The 20,186-nt window shown below is 45.5% G+C and overlaps 1 protein-coding gene across 1 annotated transcript in view; it reads right to left on the bottom strand.

Annotated features, from left to right (window-relative positions):
* The window catches only part of CDK15 (cyclin dependent kinase 15), a 104,882-nt gene that overhangs the window by 31,919 nt on the left and 52,777 nt on the right, over positions 1 to 20,186 (bottom strand). The window contains exons 10-11 of the mRNA XM_062190028.1: positions 14,242 to 14,335; positions 5,717 to 5,780 (exon numbers count right to left, since the gene is read on the bottom strand). Of these exons, the coding sequence (XP_062046012.1) occupies positions 5,717 to 5,780; positions 14,242 to 14,335 (158 nt within the window). The remainder of the gene's footprint in view (positions 1 to 5,716; positions 5,781 to 14,241; positions 14,336 to 20,186) is intronic.

The raw sequence follows: 20,186 nt of genomic DNA, 5'->3' as shown, positions 1-20,186 counted from the left end.
GCAGTTCAGGCACCACGGAGGCCCAAGTAAGCACAAACCAAAGTGAATGTTGGCCCCTGGAGATGGGCCCAACAGCTAGAAAGACCAAGGCTTCTGGAGGGGCCTCAAGTGAAGACATTGGGAGGCGTCAGTTCTCACACGCTTGTCCCTGAGCAATGGGACATCTAGAGATGCAGAAAACAGAACGGGAGCCAGCTTTTATTGAGCACCTACTGAAAGCCCGGCACGGTGCCAGAGGCCGTTCCATTGTTCCCCTCCCTCCCTCCCTCTCTCTCTCTCTCTCTCTCTCTCTCTCTCTTTCTTTCTTTCTTTCTCGGCACTGCCCTGCAAGATAAACAGAGGGACACAGCCCCAGTGGAAGCACAGCGAGGTTTGCAATGAGGCATCGCTTCTGCGTGGGCCTGGGAGAAAAGCCTCCAGAAATAAGGAACTTCTCCAAGTGCCCCCAGGTGGCAACAGGGCGCTTGCACGTGCCATTCCATAGAGAGGTTCCGCCCGTGGTCAGCGCCGGGCTTACTCTCTTCCTCACTAGGTTCCCACCGCGGAATAGCGCCCTCACTGAAGAACCTGGCGCCGTGGACCTGATGAGCTCAGATCGTGTTCGCAGCAAACGCACCGAGACTTGGATCAGAACCCTTCGAGTACAAAGCCGCCCAGCCCTTTAGGGGATGAGGATCGTTTTGGATTTTAATCGCCCCCTGTCCCACAGAGGGTGTCAGAGGCAGGAAGCTCTCACGCTGGATTTAAAGTCCAAACAAGCCCTTGGCACAGAGGCGGCCTGGCTGGCTGATGCCGGCGTTGCATCCCTGTTACTGCCTGCTTCCACCTGGTGGCCAGAAGCGGGGACGACAGGCACGCCGAAAAAGAGCCGGGCATGGCCAGGATCTGTGTCCCTTAACAGGACGGCTGACTGTGGTCCCCACCGGGCTTCTTCTGCCGCTTTCCTGCCTTTTGAGCTCCGCTGCGTTCTTCCAGTGGAAGAACTTCCCGCGTGCGGTGTTCTTTCCTGGGAGGGAAGGCACCAGGATAACCCCAGAAGCCTCCGCGCCGCCGAGCTCCTGTCACAAAGCAGGCATGATTTTCAGCAGCTATTTCTTTAAAAAGTTTGAAGGCCTCGAAGGACTCTCTTCCCTTCTCTCTGGGAACAAGCATCAAAGAACAGGAACAAAATGCTTTGCATGCACATCAAGAACACTAATTGCCAATTTGGCAAATGCATTGACTAATGTCATGCACTGCTATTTCTAAATCCTCTCCCGTCCTTGACCCCCAGTATCTAGATGTAAACTTGGAACCATTAGTGGGGCAGGATAAAGTCTTCGGGTGCCTCCAATGGAATTGAGAGGGATTTAAACTCAGCGCTTTTGAGTGTGGCGAAATGAACTCAGCAGTACATTAATGCTAGGATTTGAGCTCACACAGCGTGAGCGCTTTCAAAAACCGTGTTTAAGGAAGCAAACAGAGCCGCGCCAGGCCCTTCCAGGGGAGCCAGAGGAGTCGGATGAAACAATCAATGACACGTTACAAACCACAAGTGGGCTGCAATCATGTGGGCAGCAGGAGAGTCTCTCTTTATCACGGGATCTTTGCGTCTAATGAGACAGCGCCTGGGCGTTCGCGTTAGCCGGGAAATGTCTAAATATTTAGCTGATGTTCTTCAAAGCCTCACACGATTCTGTAGCGAGCCGGTCTCCAAGGTCTGACCTTATCGCCACTGGGAAAAATCTGTCCAAAGGGAATTCATTGGAAAAGCCAGAAAACATGATGAGGAACATACTCATGTTGACACATTTCCTTCTCAAAATGAACTATGGCTAATGTCCTTCAAAGACTTCGTTCAACAACAGCACGTTGCCAGTAAGGACTTTCTCTTAATTGACTCTGCCTCCTTCCCTAGTTTGGAAACATGCGTGCGTTCTTCCTGTTTGCTCAGTGAGCCCCACCCCGCATGGCGTGGCAGATCTGTGGACCACCTGGCCCCGCCGCAGTGCTGGGGGCACAAAAGGGGAATGACTGTGACTCGCAGGTGCCTTTTCTTGGGCGTGGAAGGGGGCGCTAAGAAAGCTGCAGGAATTTTCTAAAACTGCCCATGGGAGTCCAGTGTTGAAATTCACACCATGGTCTTGGCACATTTTAGCCTAAGATGAACATCGCGTGTGCTCTGAGCTTCAAGGGTCTTCTGGGCCACGGAGCCAGGACATCTCAGTCATGGCAGCAACTGGGACTCGAACCTCTGCTGGCTCCCTGACGGTAGAATTCCCTCTGGCTTCCTGTGGCCTCTCTCAGGCGTCGCCGCTGGCACTTCTCCCTTCCCCCACAGAGGCGGCCAGCTCAGCCCCAGTTCCCCGCCAGTTTGATTAATGTGTCTTGGCTAATTGTGTGAAAGATGGCAGCCTTTTAGCAAGTGTGACCGGTTTATTGTTGAGCCAATCAGGGGCGCCTTGGTTCGCGTGTGAAAAGGGGGTGTGTTGCCAGGGAGGCTGAGTGTTCGGCGGCAGAGTCAAAGCAGGAGCGTTTTGGGGGGTCACACAGCAACACCCACTTCTTTGAGGGGGTGTTACTATGCTCTACTAAACCTGTAAACCTCTTACTCAAAGCACTTTTTCTCTCCTCCCTCTTTTTTCAAGATCTTTTTTTTCCCATGGTGCGAACAGGCAAGACACGGGCTACTCTGCAGATGGAGTTCACGTTCCAGGGTTTTTAATATTTCACTTTTATATTTCTGTTAGAGAATGATCCTGCTGAGAGTCTGGGAATCTGTGCTCCTCAGAACCCCCTCACTGACACTTGGATATAGTGCTCTGAAAGCTATCCCAGGAGAAAAGATTAAACAAAAAAAGCCTACTTTTCAAAGCCTACTTCTCAATCTGCCCACATCAAAATAAGACAACTGGCCCTTTGAAGTGGAGGACACGGAGTTCTCAGCCGGCTTGCTTAGAATGGAGAGTGGGGGAGAAGAAAGGAGAGAAAGGGAGGAAGGCAGGAGGGGGGGCAGGGAGAGAGGGAGGGAGGGAAGGAGAGAAGGAAGCCAGCGAGGAGGGAGGGAAGGGGGCAGTCTAAAACTCACGCAGCCCTCTCACCTTGCTCAGACTGAATCAGGCGCAAGAGCCTGAATTGATGGCTAGAAACCTGCCTCCCAGAACCCTAAGAAAACAGAGGTAACTCATCAGAGAAACTTACCCCGCGACATTAGCACCAGGTGATTTTTAAAAGCCCTGGACAAACAGAAGCTATATTGTTCTCCCAGACAGAGTCCCAACGGTGCTAGAAACGACAGAGTGGACATGGATGGACACTGGTGGGTCCCTCAAGTCCAGAGCCACCAGGCTCCCTCAAAATTGTACCAGCTGAATGCCAAGTTTGGAGGTGCCACTCCTTAGAATGAAAAGGAATGGAAGAGAATGCTTGTCCAGAATGGTGTTAACACAGGTCTCACCTGTGATGTTTTTCTGGCTCCCATCTCCTCTTTGGTTCCCCTTAATTATTGAAATTCAGGTGAATGGCAGCAGCAGCCACAGCTCAAGAATGGGGATGGGTGGGTGGGGCCCAAAAGGATCTTACGATTGACACAGGGGATGCTCCTGTCTGACACATGTTAATGGCCCTTTTGAAACACAGTCCTATGAGTGAGTTAGCAATAGTACCGATCCCACGCCCAAGACATACTGGACTTTTAAGATTCATAAAGATGGTTAGAAATCTTGGTGTGACTAAGGTTACAACTCCCTTTCTCACCTAAGCTCAACCTGGCCCATAGCACAAGCTCCCTGAGCCTATGGAAGCAAGGTTCAAAAATGAGTACCCCAGAAACAAGAGAATTGGTGAACGAGTGTGGACAAATCGATCTAAAGCCCCACTCCAGAGGTGCAGGAATCCACCATAGCCATCCCTGTAGCCCCAGCAACACTGCATAGCACCTAGCAGATGGCAGGTGCTTCAAAATGCTGACTGGTTTGAGAGGAATTGAATCCTACTAGAAAAACGATGCAGAGTTTGAGCATACTAATGCTGGGCTTGGAGAATTTTCTTTATACATAGAAATTGAGACATTACTTAGAAATAAGACCAAAATGAAAAACATAAAGTATTTCTATTTCATTGGAACCCCAGTGTCTTATTTAGCAAAAACCAGAAGGGAAGCATTTTGTCCAAGTTTCCAGCACTATTATTCTCACCAAAGCACTCTGTATTAGAGATTCTTGTTTATTGCCTGGACCAACCTAAAACCCGCACGTGTGAAGCTTGGGGAACAACCTGTGCTCATACTGAAAATGGCAGCTTTGTTTTGACATCATCCCCATTGCTCTCCGCGCCCATCTGTCACCCTAGCCTTCTGCTTGCATCCATGTCAGGAAGCCGAGGAAAGGAAAGGGTCCCATTTGCACCCAGATGGAGAGTTGACTGGACAAGGCAGGCAGGAACCAGGTTGTACCCAGAGACAGGAGTTACTGTTGTAGACTGGACCACGGTCTCTACAAGAGCAAAACCTTTGGTTTTTGCACAGAGCAAAAGGAAAATGCACGATTCCAAGACTTTTGGAATTAGGGACATTTTTCTCACCGTTCAACTCAGGCAAAAGCATTCAAAATAGGAAACCATTCGTAAGTGATTCCAAGGCCATTAAGCAATGGAAAGGACCATTCACAAAGCAGTTTTAAGGACTTTGCAGTTAGTCTTGAGCTCTGTGAAGAGTTCCTGTAACCCTGGCCTGTTCAAGATACACGATCCCAGTGCATAGCTGCTTTAGCAAAAGTGTTAGATGCTGGAGACGAGAAGAAAAGAATCCCAGCTCCCCATGTCTTTTGTTTTCTTCTGTTAATATCTAAATTTCTTACTCACCTGGACACTAGCCAGGAAAATCTTATACCAATGTTAGTAATGACAACAATTTGGGAGAACCTTATTTTAAGTCACGTTGAGAATAGAAGAATATAAAGACCAGTAAATATGGCTTCGAGCATATGCATCCTAACCTTGTCCTTATCAGTACGCTTCTATCTATCTCCCCTTTAATCCTGCCACTGAGTCCAGCTTTGGCCTGGCCTTTACTTGTCCTCCAGCTCCTGGTACAGCCCTTCGTCCTGTGGCTCATCCTTCCTCCTCAGGACCCTTGATGTGACTCTTGGGTAATCTGACTCTTGGGGCCATTTCTCAACGACTTCCTCACAGACAGTACTTCCGACACTTACAAATCCACCTCCCACAGCCAGTCTAAGAGACTCCAATGTGTGATAGATAATGACCGACTCTAGAGGAAATGGATGAACTCTTGGTAAGAATAATCTAGAGCCATCTGAGTTGGCTTGTCCTAAGCCTGGGGAGCCTCTACCCACCCCTCTCTGTTGTATTAGCTTTCTTTCATACTTTATGAGGTTCACTGATCTACCAAATAAACTCCATGATAACCCGGAGGCTCAAAAGTGAGATCATCTCTTGAGTTGTTCTTTGGAGCCAGTGTATTTGGAATTCGATGTGAAATGATAGTCATTTCAAATTCTTTTTTAGCTTGTTTGTTTCACAGAATGTCACTGATCTAACCTCAACTACTATTTCAGAGTGCTTCTCATAAAAGGATTGGTCAGGGAATATAAGGATCTAGAAATCCATTTAGGTCTCTCTTTGCTATTAAGTTCTCAATGCAAGCAGAACACTGTGTGGCCAATGCCTCCTTCCACTGCCAACTCTCAGAGCGTGCAGACGCTTGTGTCAGTGTTACCTGGGTTGTAGTTAGGTAGCTTGGAGACTCCAGGCCAGGTATCCTCCGTAGGGACTCCCAACACCTATAAAAAGCCAGAGAAAGACAAAGAAGAGTGAGTGGGGAGACAAGGTGGATGGAGCAGACATGGAGACATAACGGAAAGATCAGCAAGGGAATGGGGAGGAAACAGGTGTGTGTCCCATTGCATCAGCTCCTGTATCCGAGGAGCAAGCATTACCTCTTCTAGTGTTTGTAGTTTATCGGGAAACTCCAGTGTATTTCTGGGGTCCTGGACCCATGTCCGCACTAACTCACTTGTAATCCTGAGACAGAGCATAGAGTCATTTCCCTAAATATTGCACAATCACTGCCTAAAGTGATTTCTCTAAGCATCGCACCATCACCCTGTATTAGGATATCACGTTGGGAGTTGGGGACCTGAGCAAGCAGAAGTGACTGCCCTTTGCCTGACATAAGACAAGATACATAAGTATCTTTACTGACAAGAGACACTTGACAGCTTAACTTATGCCTCAGCTCGGGCATTCAGCTGTTCCCCGATGTGCTCAGATGTAAAAGGATTTGGATTCCTGACCTTCAGGCAGTGGAATGTTGGCTGGAAACGACCCCAGACCTAACTCCAGTCCTTCCTACCAAATTCACCCCTGCTTGTTTTCTCTGTGGCCAGCAGCTTGGAATATGGCATTGGGTTTTCACTGGTATATGATAATGTTCATAGCACTTGAAGAGGAGCCGGTCTATGTTCTGGTTTACCAAACCGAAGCTCTAGTTTTTAATTAAGATGTTGTGTGAAAGTAAAAGTCGTTTGGAATACAACGCCAACACAGCTCAGATGTTGGGTGGTGCTGTCACCGTGTGTTTCCATGTAGGCATCACCTTGCCAATCCTAAAAGCCCGTAGCCGGTTATATCTGGGAGCCAGAACAACATTTTGGTGAAAGACTAGTGAAACAGTAGCAGCCTTCGTGACTGCTCTGCAATAAAGCTCTTGGATGAAGCATTATCTCAATATAACTCTTTGAAGCATGTCTCCAAAAATCTACCGGATCCATAGGTAAAACAGTGACTATGTAGCTGACACCATTTTTAAGGCTGGAAGTCAACTGCCTGACAGTGACTGGACATAATCAATGAAGAATCCAGGACCACCATGTCTATTGGTCGGCAGACTAGGCCTCTGACCGAGAGCTAGAATAATTTTTGGTTCCTGTTCAGCTTGTCTTCAAATGAAAGACATTTATGTGTTATTTACCCATATATAGTAACAAATCAGGACACCCAGTCAAGTCTTCCTTCTTTGATCCTCTCCCTAAACAAACTGAAAAGCCAGTGAGCGTCTTCGAGGCCTTCCCATCACCCTCTCTGAGCCAGAGGGGGCCTTAAGGATCTTGGAATCCAGTCTGAAAAACCAACTGGACGAATCCTTTGGTGGGGGAGGGCCGGGGAAGGGAAGCTCACTTCTCTTTTTGACCCGGAACAGCTGATGTGTTGGGACAGACGCACGTGTAAACACGTAGGTGTGACTCCTGTGTGCCCTTAAGAAAGCAATCCAGGAAGTAAATAATCCCATCTCTGTCTTCTCTAAGGTGAGACTCCCGGAATTGTTGGTTACTCTGTGCTATGTTTTACCAACGTTGACAAAAGGGGTTCCAGAAGTTTTTGAAAATCTTATGTTGAAAGCTTCAAGCTTGAGCTTTTAAAAGCTTAAATAAAATTCAAAATACTTGATTCGGAAATTTGAGGTGCAGTTCCTGTTTGAAAAGTATTGAATTTTTTTTTTTTTCACTTGGGAAAAATGACTGAATCTCCCATTCACTGCCTGGGAAACTGGAAACTAAAAATGGTTGATTTATTCCCTCCCTGAAGGCTCTTAAAAGGCAGCCAGTGAGTGCTATGTTTGAAACCACAGTGGACTGGAGAGGCTGTTTATCTGCCTTTATTGGAATGGAAACTGAAGGCATTTTGATTAATGGATTTAAAGTCAGCAAAGTTTATCCTGATTTTAGAACTGAATCCAGGATTATGTGCAAAAAAATCAGTTATTAAAAGAATTAGATTTAAAATTTATTCGCATTTTATTTGAAAGACACAGAGACAGAGGCAGAGAGACAAAGAGAGATCTTCCACTGGCTGGCTCGCTTCCCCAAATGCCCACAATAGTTGGCAGCTGGACCAGGTCAAATCCAGTAGCTCAGAACTCCATCCTGTGGGTGGCAGGGGTTCAAGTCCCTGAGTTCCCATCTGCTGCCTCCTGGGATGCACATTTAGTAGGAAGCTAGATTATAAGTGGAATAGCCAGGGCCCGGAGCCATGGCTCACTAGGCTAATCCTCTGCCTGCGGCGCCAGCACCCAGCGTTCTAGTACTAGTCGGGGTGCCGGATTCTGTCCCGGTTGCTCCTCTTCCAGTCCAGCTCTCTGCTGTGGCCCAGGAGTGCAGTAGAGGATGGCCCAAGTGCTTGGGCCCTGCACCCACATGGGAGACCAGGAGGAAGCACCTGGCTCCTGGCTTTGGATCGGCGCAGTGCACCGGCCATAGCGGCCCCTTGGGGGGTGAACCAACGGCAAAGGAAGACCTTTCTCTCTGTCTCTCACTTGCTGTCTAACTCTGCCTGTCAAAAAAAAAAAAAAAAAAAAAAAGTGGAATAGCAAGGATTTGAACCAGGCACTCCCAGATGGAATGTGGGCGTCATCGTTAGTGACTCAAGCCACTATGATGAATGCCCACCCAGAAGAATTCATATTTTTAAAACATTGGTCTGAAAGTGGTGACAGCTTTTATTAAGGGATACACGCGTGTGCACACACACACACGCATTTCAGAAGATGGTAAAATACAGATGCAGGACTCCTCATTACGTCTTTATTCCTGAAAGTGGGATCTCAGGATCAAGGCAGAGGCCACTGTGCTCAGAGGCTGGAAGATCTGGGATGGATCTATTGCTTTCAAAGAAGCAATTCCGGCTGCTGCCGTGGCTTAACAGGCTAATCCTCCACCTTGTGGCGCCAGCACCTCAGGTTCTAGTCCCGGTCGGGGTGCTGGATTCTATCCCGGTTGCCCCTCTTCCAGGCCAGCTCTCTGCTATGGCCCGGGAAGGCAGTGGAGGATGGCCCAAGTGCTTGGGCCCTGCACCCACATGGGAGACCAGGAGAAGCACCTGGCTCCTGGCTTCAGATCAGCGAGATGCGCTGGCCGCAGCGGCCATTGGAGGGTGAACCAACGGCAAAGGAAGACCTTTCTCTCTGTCTCTCTCTCTCACTATCCACTCTGCCTGTCAAAAAAAAAAAAAAAAAAAAAAAAGAAGCAATTCCTTCATAAAATATCACAGAGCCTGAACTAGCTTTCCATTTTTATCTGTGTAGACAGATAAAATTACTAAATTTTTATTACTAATTGTAGTTTACTAAATTACATTGAGTAAAACACAAATTCTGGAGCTGTCCTTCATTCGTTTACTTTTCTAACCTGCTTCACAGGCAACAAAAGCAAAAATGGACAAATGGGATCACTAACAATCACAGCAAGAGAAACAACAGAACAAAGAGACAACCTACAGGAGGGGAGAAAAAATTTACAAACCATGCTTCTGACAGGGGGTTAATATCCAGAATATACAAGGAACTCAAAGAACTCAACAGTAAAAAAGATAAATAACCCATTTTTTAAAAGATCAAAATACTGTGATAGACCCACAAATACAAAAAATGCCCATCATCTCTAATAATCAGAAAGGCAGGTAGGTAGGGGCCACAGTGAAATCTCATCTTTTGCCTGCTGCTACTATCAAAAAGAGCAAAGATAGGTTTTAACAAAGATGTGGGGAACTAGAATCCTAGCAAGCTATTGACGTGAATGCAAATTAGTACCGCCACAGGGTAGGTGTTTGGTGCAGCGGTTAAAACACTCTTTGGGGCGCCTGCATTCCATGTTAGAGGTTGAATTTGAGTCCTGGCACCTCCGCATCCGATCCAACTTCCTGCTAATGTTCTCCCTGAAAGACAGCAGATAACCATTCAAGTATCTGCGGCCCTGCCATCTAGGTGGGAGACCCTGATGGAATTTTGAGTTCCTGGCTTCAGCCTGGCTCAGCCTGGCTGTTATGGGAATTTGGGGAGTGAACCAGTGGATGGGAGATCTCTCTCTCTCTCTCTCTCTCTCTCTCTCTCTCTCTCTCCCTCCCTTCCAAATAAAATAAAATAAATTAATATGATCTAGCACTTTCCACACCCCAGGCACTGGGCTAGGAAATAACAGTGTGTTGAAGAGATAGCTATGCCCATGTTCACTGCAGTGTTATTCACAATCACCAAGATCCGGAATCAACCTAGGTGTCTGTCACCGTTCTTGGATGCATAAAGGAAATGTGGTCCATGTACATGAAGGAATGCTATTTGGCCTTCAGAAAAAGGAAATCCCGTTATCTGTGAGGACATGGATGAAGCTGGAAGTCGCTATCAAAGGAAATAAGCCAGGAACAGAATGACAAATACCTCATGATCTCACTTGTCTTTGGAAGCTAAAGAGGTTGAAACCCCAGGAACAGAGCGTGGAGAGGGGGAGGCTGCAGGTGGGAGATGATGGTGAAAGGATGCAAAATTTCAGTTAGACAGGAGGGAGAAGTCCAAAAGATCTACTGTGCAACCTTGTATTCTTGACAGTCACCAAGAGAATAGATTTTAATTGCTCTTACCACAAAAACTGGTAAGTATGTGATGCAACGCTAGTGTTCATGTCCTTGATTTGGCCATTCCACAATGCACATGTGTTTCAGATCATGTTACACACAATAAATATAATTTTTATTTTTTATTTACCAAAAAAAAAAAAAAATCAGCCTGGATCCAAAGCTTACCCAGGGTTACTCAGACGCAAAACTCAGCCGTGTGGATCAGCTGCATAGAGACGTCAGGTGTCATTGACTATGATGTCAGGGATGCCATCCCTTCCGCCAGGCTTTTCTCTTGTTTGGCATTTTTGCTGTAACTTTGTGTGAGCTTGAGTGTGGCAAAACTACTCGGGGACGTTATTTCCTCACTGGGAAAAACAAAAAAACTTGAGTCTGAACTTGTAGAGTCCCTCCTTAGCAGGTCCTCCTTCACAGGTGATCAAAAGACTTTATCATGGCTTGAATTTTGGTAAGGTATGCCAGCGACAACCATGCTTTACTTACAGGGTAAATTAAACCCAAGTACTATTATTTAGCACTTGCCACACACCAGGCACTGGGCTAGAACAAAAGACTTCTGACCTGCTTGAGGTGTGGTGGTATAGAAGACAACGCAGGTGTGGATGGTGGGGACTCTCCCTTTGTCTTCAGATTGTGGAACTACAGATGTAAAACGAGACTGTGGTCTCTCCCTGCTTGGATGGGACCATGGGAAAATGAGATGTAATGACTCCAATCTCCTGATGCCTGTAAAAATACAGTTCGCAGCAGCAGGCATTGGGGCTCAGCAGGTTAAGCCACTGTTTATGAGGCACACAGGCTGTATCAGAGTGCACGTTCCCACCCAGCTCCCTGCTAGTGCACCTGGGAAAGCAGCAGATGGTGGTCCACATACCTGGGCCCCTGCACCTATGTGGGAGAACTGGAAGGAGCTCCTGGCTCCTGGTTCTGGCCTGGCCCAGCCCTGGCTGTTGTGGTCATTTGGGGAGTGAGTTGGTGGATTGAAGATTCTCTCTCTCTCTCTCTCTCTCTCTCTCTCTGGCACTCTTTCAAATAAACAAATAAATAAATCTTAAAAGAATAGCTAAGTGATTTAGAAATATGTCCTTGAGGTACTAATTAAAGTCAATAATGAGCTATGCAAGTTTACCAACTTGAGAAATACCTGAGGGAAAAATGTCCTGAAGAGAGTAGACTATGACGATCTTCCCAAAGTCCAAAACCCATATGTGGTTTGGAGAAACCTCATGGACTTTCATTTGTTCTCCACCAAAATAAACTTATGTTTTTATTCCTTCTTCCATAAACTTTTGGAAATGCCCTTGCATGATGATGGACAATGAGAGAGGAGCTACAATGTCCTGCACATTCTGCTCAAAGACGCCACAGCATCACGGAGTCAGAGAACCCACCACAATTCAAGATGCTGAGGCCCAGAGAGGTTGGTTACACCTGCCGCACCTCACCCCTGCAGCGGGCGCTGCATTTGGACCGCACCAATCCTGACTTCAGGTGGATATTATTTCTCACATGCCTACTTGTTTCACATTTGTGATGAGTTGTCATACACAAAGTTGTCGAAATACACCTTTGACTTCCTGTGGTGCGGGGAAGATGGCAGCAGACAGCAACACGGCGGCCGGGGAAGGACTTGTCAGACACGTTTGTGTTTGTTTCTTTGATACAGTCTGTCCAGATTCAAGCCCAAATCCCTTCACTTACTGATTCACTTAAAATATCTTTCAGGAGCCCAGTGTCAGTCACTAAGGCCAATCCTGGAAACTTGAACTAAGAACTAGAAAGTTATCAGATCCTGGGGAACATCGAGCCTACTTTTTCTGTCCTATGATTTCCAGTGTTATGCTAACTGCAGGGAACTGTAACATGAATGTTTTTTTCAAATAGTACAGAACATTAAAAAAAAAAAAAGTTTATACACAACTCTTCACACTCAAATATACTTATATCCTTTCCAAATGGCCTTACACATCTTAGTTCGACATTGCAATTTATATTAGCTATCTATATGTACATCCTTTTACGTATTATGTGGGTTCTGTTCATTTCACATGGTTTCCTTATGCTCTACTCATCAGACTCTTAGCCTGAACAGCACTTGACATTACAGATTTTGCTTTTTCTTATGCTTTCTTTTCTCCATGCCTTATGGCCTCTGATAAGAATGTGCAAAGTACTTATACAATGATGAATGTCTGATAAGTGTTGTTTCCTGGTTGATTAAATCACAAGGAAAAACTCCTTGCGGGTACAAAAGGCCTTTGGAAGGTGAGGTCTAGACAGTGCTAACTGTGCTTCCTGTATTGTGGGGAAGAAGTGACATGACTACATGCAGAACAGAACAACTAGGTTAAACATCAGGTAACGTTTATGAGCACGTAGGTTATTGAAACCCCTGCCTACAGCAATTTATATGAGAGAGGAAGAAAGCCAGCATTTATTGAGCACTTCCGGTGTACGGAACTTGTGATGCATAAGGTCTCACGGCAAGGCTAGGAAGTCACTGTCACTAATCCCAGTTTACAAAGGGAGAAATGAAGCCCAGGGAGACTACATCACTTGTGCACACTCATTTAAGGAGCAGGTGGCCAGAATTCATGCCACGTCTTCTGACTCCCAAGTCTTAACCTTAGGTTCCCTCCAGCCCCAGCGATGGCACAGCATCTGATGATGTCATGTGAAGAGAGCATTTCTCTGTCTTGCAGAGGTTTTGAACAAAGGTCTTTTGGCTCGAAAAATATCCTTGTTAGTTTGTGACTGTTTCCCAGTGTTCCCCATGTTTCCTCATTGTATCCCCATGTTTCCCAAAGAAAACTTAATGTCTATGATTAGTTCTTATAAAATATCTTGATTTCACAAACTCCATTGTACTTGAGGCAGAGGGGAAGGAGCAGGATCCAGGGTAGGAAGTGATTACCCTCCCCCATTCAAATCACCTGACACACCCTCAGCCTGCGTGAGCCTTGCACACGTGATGCTGTGTGAAGCAGCCAGGTGCAGACAGGTGCTGTGTGGTCCTCTTAGAGGAGGCACGAGGAGTAGTCAAATTCATGAAGATGGAAAGTAGATGAATGGTTGGCAGGGGGCTAGGCTAGAGCACTAGGGGGCTACTGCTTAATGGCTGAGAGCTGCTCTTCGGGGTGATGCCTAGGTTCTGGAAATGGTGCCAGTGGAGGAGGCGCAACACCGTGATTCTTCTTAAAGCCAATGCACTGTACACTTAAAAACAGTTAAAATGGCAAAGTTTATGTTACGTATATTTCAACCTAATACAAGTCACCAAAAAAGGAACTATGCAGATGACTATAGTACTATATGCGTACATAAAAACAAAGCACAAAATAGTGCAGATGAAGCAGGGATAAACAATGAATAAAAAATGGGGCCCAACACACACAAAGGCATCGTGACACCCTAGGAATCTGGTTGTAGATGAGCATGATAAACAAGTAGGTCTCAGTTTTTATCAGGATTCCATGAAAATTTAATGTCTTATCCTCAGGTGATCAAGATTCAAGGTAAACACATGACAGAATTAGAGGTGGGGGTGGCAAGGTAGGGCCCCAAGAAATTGTCCTGGGGAGTTAAGGTGATGACAATGATAATGGTAATAACAGCTGGAGACCGGATGCCACCAGTGAGGTGGACTCCTGGGCAGTCAGGGGAGAGCAGCAGGTTTCTTGACCACTCAGTCCTAAGGTGCTTATCCCTGCGGCAAACATCAATTGCCACAACCTAGAGGCGGCTCCCTATCTCAGAGCAGATGGATCACTGGTGCAAATTGAGTTCAAAGTTCAAAATGCAGGTACTTCTCTTTCTTAAGAGACGTTTTTCTCTTACCTCCCAGATCTTCTCCAGTTGTTCAAGGATGTTGGAAACCCCGGGAAACAAAGGTTGGCCCTGGAACATTTCAATAAAGATGCAGCCTGCGCCCCTGGCACAGGAAGCAAGAGTCAGTGACGCCTTCAAGGAGACCATGCGTGCAACACTGAACATCAGAGCGCTCCTTGCTGAGAAACACTTCCGGGGCTGTTACATAGGGGCCACATGCTACAGTCTGGGGCAAAAAAAAAAAAAAAAAAAAAAAAAAATCGAATTGTCTGAACCTTTTTGTTAAAATGGAGCAGTCAGTAGTGGTTAGGAACACGGTATGAAGATATTTCAGGAAGAAAAAAAAAAAAACAAAAAAAAATAGAATGAAAAGTTTATTTTGGTAAAAAAAAATTGAAATCCATGCATAGCTTTTCATAATACACATTTCTATGAACTTTTTGAAGACCCCCTCAAATAGTTATTACACGGTTTAGGTCATTAAAGCTCACGAGCTCTCGGTTTTATAAGAGGGGAAGGTACTGAATCCCGATACTGCACACCCCTTTTCACTGAATCAAGGATTATATTATTGTAAGAGGCATCATTGTTTTATGTACCATTAGGAAATTAAAGGGGTTGGTGCTGTGGCACAGTGGGTTAACGCCATGTCCTGAAGCGCCAACATCCCATATAGGCACCGGTTCAGTCCTGGCTGCTCCTCTTCTGATCTATCTCTCTGCTATGGCCTGGGAAAGCAGTGGAAGATGGCCCAAGTCCTTGGGCCCCTGAACCTGTGTGGGAGACCCAGAAGAAGCTCCTGGCTCCTGGCTTCGGATCGGCATGGCTCCAGCCGTTGTGGCCATCTGGGGGAGTGAACCAGTGGATAAAGACCTCTTTCTCTGTCTCTACTTCTCTCTGTGGCTCTTTCAAATAAATAAAATAAATCTTTTAAAAAATAAATTTAAAAAACCTGTAAGTTACCCCCTAAGCATGTACTATGAATATGTATCAATTAAAATTTGTTTAAATGTTTGGGACAGGCACGATGACTCAGCAGCTAAGATGCCGCTTGAGATGCCTGCATCCCATAGCAGAGAGCCCAAGGCCAAATCTCGCCTTTGCTTCCGATTCCGCTTTCTGCTATTGGGCACCCTGGAAGGCAGCACATGATGGTGCATGTCCTTGGGTCCCTGCCACCTACATAGGATGGAATTCTGGTCCCCTAGCTTCAGATGGGCCCAGCCCCAGCTGGTGTGGGCATTTGGGGAGTGAACCAGCACATGGAAGATCTCTTTTCCCCATATAAATCTCTCTCAAATAAGAATACATTTAAAAAATATTATTTATTTATTTGAGAGGTAGAATTGCAGACAGTGAGAGGGAGAGACAGACTGAAAGGCCTTCCGTCCATTGGTTCACTCCCCAATGGCCGCTACGGCCAGAGCTGTGCCAATCCAAAGCCAGGAGCCAGGTGCTTCTTCCAGGTCTCCCATGTGGGGGCAGGGGCCCAAGTGCTTGGGGCATCTTCCACTGCTTTCCCAGGCCACAGCACAGAGCTGGACTGGAAGAGGAGCAGCCAGGACTAGAACCGGCGCCCATATGGGATGCCAGCACTGCAGGCAGAGGATTAACCTACTGTGCCACGGCGCTGGCCCCAAATAAGAATAAATTTTGAAAAATTACCATCTCTAAATGCACACAGAAAACACAGCAAATTAAATGAGGACACGGCCAGAATATTTATGTTGTACTTATTGAAAGAGTTGTTAAAATTTAGTTGGAGATTATTGTATCATAGATCATCCTGGACAGGCTAAAAAATGTGGAGCACTGAGGGAAATGAGCTGGGTGCAGTATTTCCAGAGCCTTTTCACGTTCAGTATTTGACCCAGACTCGTCGGTGTTGTGTTTACCCACAGTAGCACTCTCGAAATTCAGAGTTTGATGATGCAGCATTCCCTAAAATAATCCGTAAAAGAACCAAGAGTCGTTGGTGCTGGGCTCCTGAGCTGGCTTTGCAGTTACCTCCAGTTCACTTACTTTTTGGCTCCTGCTTAAGGAATGTAGCTAAACATGTCTGATTCACTCCTTTCCACAACCATTTGGTTCCTAGGGGTTAAAAAAAAAAAAAAAAAAAAAAAGCCCTCTTGTCTGCAGGGTTTTCTTCCACATCGCTGACACCATTCTGCAAGTTGGGATGCTGTCTCCTTTGATGTTCACACTTGTGCACTGGCAGCGTGTTCACAACTGCAGCCCGGCGGGCTCCTGCGGTAAGATGCAGTGGGACTTCACAGAAAGATCCATCTTGAACTAGATGTCAGAGTGTGAAATACGCATTTTCCTTCCCATGTGGCCAGACTGAAGGCATGTTCTCGAGGGATGGGAAGGAGTAAGATTTATTTTTCTAATAATGCACATTTTTATTGTTGGTCATTTTTCGAGTGTTAAAGATGGTTCAGGTCACCAATTACAGATGATCCCCACGGACCAATATTTTCCAAAAAAATTTTTTATCCCAAATGCCTTTCACTAGAACACATAATTTTGCAAACTCCTTAAATCATTTCGCCACTCTTGTGTGACATAGTAAAGAAGGAAACTTAAGTAAAACATTTTATTACAGATTGCCATATTATTAAAGATTTATTTTCAAGTTAATTTTGAATATGATTTTTAATATTATTCATGTGTGTTTATTATGTATGATGAACTTTTACTCTCACTGTCAATACATGCTATTTAATTAGCTTTTCATTGGTTATATAAGAGAAAACAGATTTCCTGACAATAAAGTTTAAAAAATAATTTTTTAATTTTATATCTGCTTTAGAGACAGAATATATACTAAAAGAAAGATTGAAATTTGTATTTTATTGTGTTAAAATTCACAAACTGTTTTCATGACCTAATATTAGGTTTGAACTTAATCAACTGGCTTTATCTTTCAATTTTGTAAAGAAAAAAAAGAGATATCAAAAAGTTACAAGTAGGTATCTCCCTGCCTCAAGCAACAAGTTGCCTTTATTCTCAATTGAAAAAAAGCCAATTTGGATACGATGGCTATCTTTTTTCCTTCTTACTGATTCTTGCTTTTCAAGGGACATCTTGATATGTGATACAAGAATTTTTTGTGTTTATTTTCATCTACTTGAAAGGCAGAGTAGGAGAGAGGGAGGGAGAGAGAATATCTTCCATTCACCCATTCACTGGTTCACCCCCACCGGATGCCTGCAACAGCCAGGGCTGGGCCAGGCCAAAGCTAGGAGCCTGGAACTCAGTCTGGGTCTCCCCCAGGGGTGGAAGAGACCCAAGTCCTTGATCCATCATCTGCTGCCTCTCAGAATGAGCACTTGCAGGAAGATGGACCAGAAATGGTGTAGCTGGGCCTCTACAAAGGCGTTCCAAGCCCGGAGGTAGGCATCCTGAGTGCTGGCTCCACCTCCTGTGGCACAACCCCTGCCCCAGACACAAGAATCTTGATCAGACAAATGTAACTCATGAACCTGGCCAAGAGCATCTTGAAATGAATTTTTAGAATTGTCACTTTAATGCTCCTCAATATCTGAGTTCCTTTGGAGCCCTGTCTCTAAAACAACAGCTATGAAAAGTATAATGAAGCCATGAAGTAACGGACAAGTGTGCAATGGTTAGGAACCACCCTGGTGGCTAGCGGTGGTCAGCTGAGCGAGGAACCGCTGGGAACGCTCACTGGTGGGGACGATGGAATCACCAAGTGCTCTCTACCCCAGTCACGCCTTCTCCATGTACACTTGCAAAGCCTCAGACCATTTCATTTGGAAGCGTGTGTGTAGGAAACACACATGTAACCGTCTTGTGACTTGTTTATAAAGTAGGAATGGAAGTGTGCTGGTCTTTAAAGAGCTGAACCAAGCTCTCATCTAGTTCCCCAATACCTTCCAGAAATTCCAGAGGCTCAAACTACAGAAGGCTTCAAGGCGTTTCCAACAAGGTTCAAAAAGCAAAGTCACCCCTAGATTTATGCCTTTGGTCCACTTTCCCTACCCCCAAGGCTTTCAGAGCCTAGGGAAGGCTTGCTGCCTGTTCATGGTGTCCTTTGTACAGTGGCTGTGTTAAACCAAGAAGGTCCTCTGCACAGTTTCTCAGTGTCCTCTGTTGTCTATGCCACCGGGATGGTACACAAACTTGTGTAAAATGTATGAGTGAAAACCAGAAATCCCAGGCCATTATACAAATACCATAAAATATCACAAGATGTTTTGTTAGAGACATAAAATGCTACCATTTGGTTGAAATTCTCCATTTGCATTTTGGAGCAGGTTGAAACCTTCCTTACCTAACAAATCTAGTCTGTATATATGGAGGGTGTGTGTGTGTGCCTTTAAAACACAAAATTCTTAAATCAGTTGTATTTCAGTACTAGCATATCTATAAGTACCATAAATAGCAGGACCTCGAAAACAAAACAAATCTACATGTGAAATATAGAAGGGTGTTTTCGAGGTGTATGCATTATGCCTTATTAGCTACACACTTCATCTCCCTGTTTGTGAATTTGTTTTCCAGAACGGTTCTATTGCTTATTTGTTTCTTAAGAATACAAGTCATGTGCCTGTCATTTATTTTGCCCACCGCAGACTAGCCTTAAGCAAACATTTTAAATATTCTGAACATTGAGGTCCAGATGGGGAACCAACTCCTATCTCCTTTTATTCTTCTGTTTTGTTCTTACATCTTCATTCCGGTGGCTCTTCTTACCCTCCATGTCTTTGGGCTTCTCAGTGGATTTCTGTTCGGTGCAGACACCCCTGGGGTAGCCTAGGTAGGTGCAAGGGAACTTCACACACAGGGGAAAAAAAGACCGGGTGGCATCAAACACCGACTTCTTCCAGAAAGAAACGACGTGCTGGGTCATTTTATTATCCAACTGTGGTTCGTCAGTCAAGTTAGAGGAAACAGCTTACATGTTTTCTGCTTTTTCTGGCTCTTTTCCTAACTTTTTCTCTATTCTGAGCATGAATGAATTCTTCTGTAGGAGAGGAGAAGATTCCTCAAATTCCTTAGGCAATCCCTGGGGAGGGGGGGGGGGGGATGATCTCAGGAGTTTGAGGCTTTTCAGAGGTGCAAGGAGCATATAAAAATGTTGGGAGAAATGGATCGGACTCTCATTTTTCACTGTTGAAATTAATTCAGAACAGCACGATATAGGGCAGTAACAAGATGTGTCCATCTGCTGTTCCCTGAGCCACTTTTTATATTTGGAAGCTTGCAGCAAGAAACCTGACCGGAAAGTATCTCTCCAGCAGGGTTAAGTTTCCGTAAGTCCTAATGTAGCAGCGGCCTGAAGCCCGTGCTGGATAGAGGACCTTGGGAATCAAAATAGCTCCTTCTTAAGAATACGGCATTAAAACGTGCACGAGCCTTTGAAAACATGATGCTAGGCCAAATAAGCCAGACATGAAAGGGTAAGGATCAGATGACTCCACTTAGAGGAGGTATCTAGAATAGTCCAGTTCAGACAGACAGAAGGCAGGAGCGTGGCTTCCCGGGGCTGAGAAGTGGGTGTTGTGGGAAGTTCTGGCTTCAGTAGGGGATGCTCTGACGTTCTGGAGAGAGATGGTGGTGACAGTTACGCAACCATGGGAACCAGCTGAATGCCACTCTGTTCTGCACTTGAGAATGGCTAAAAACAGGACTTTTTTGCTATGTGTAGTTTAATACAAAACCAAAAATAAATAAATAAATAAATTGCAAGCATTGGGAATAACCAGTTGCCCTACTTGGGCATTTTCATGATTAACTGGAGCCCTGGGCTGCCTTCCCACCCTGCCACTGCCAGGCCTCCCTGTGAACAGGAGGTCCTTGGACTGTTAAAAGTGGTTTGTTTTTTTTTTTTTAAGATGAACCCACTAATGTTCTCCCGCTGTCATTACCTCCTGCAAAACCATTCACTTTGTACCTGTGGGGTTGCCTGGCCTTACAGAATTGGATTC

Source organism: Lepus europaeus, chromosome 1, assembly GCF_033115175.1.
Source record: "Lepus europaeus isolate LE1 chromosome 1, mLepTim1.pri, whole genome shotgun sequence".
In the NCBI taxonomy this organism is placed as follows: domain Eukaryota; kingdom Metazoa; phylum Chordata; class Mammalia; order Lagomorpha; family Leporidae; genus Lepus; species Lepus europaeus.
Note: the sequence above shows the minus strand (reverse complement) of the source record. Positions and strands in the feature narration are given on the sequence as shown.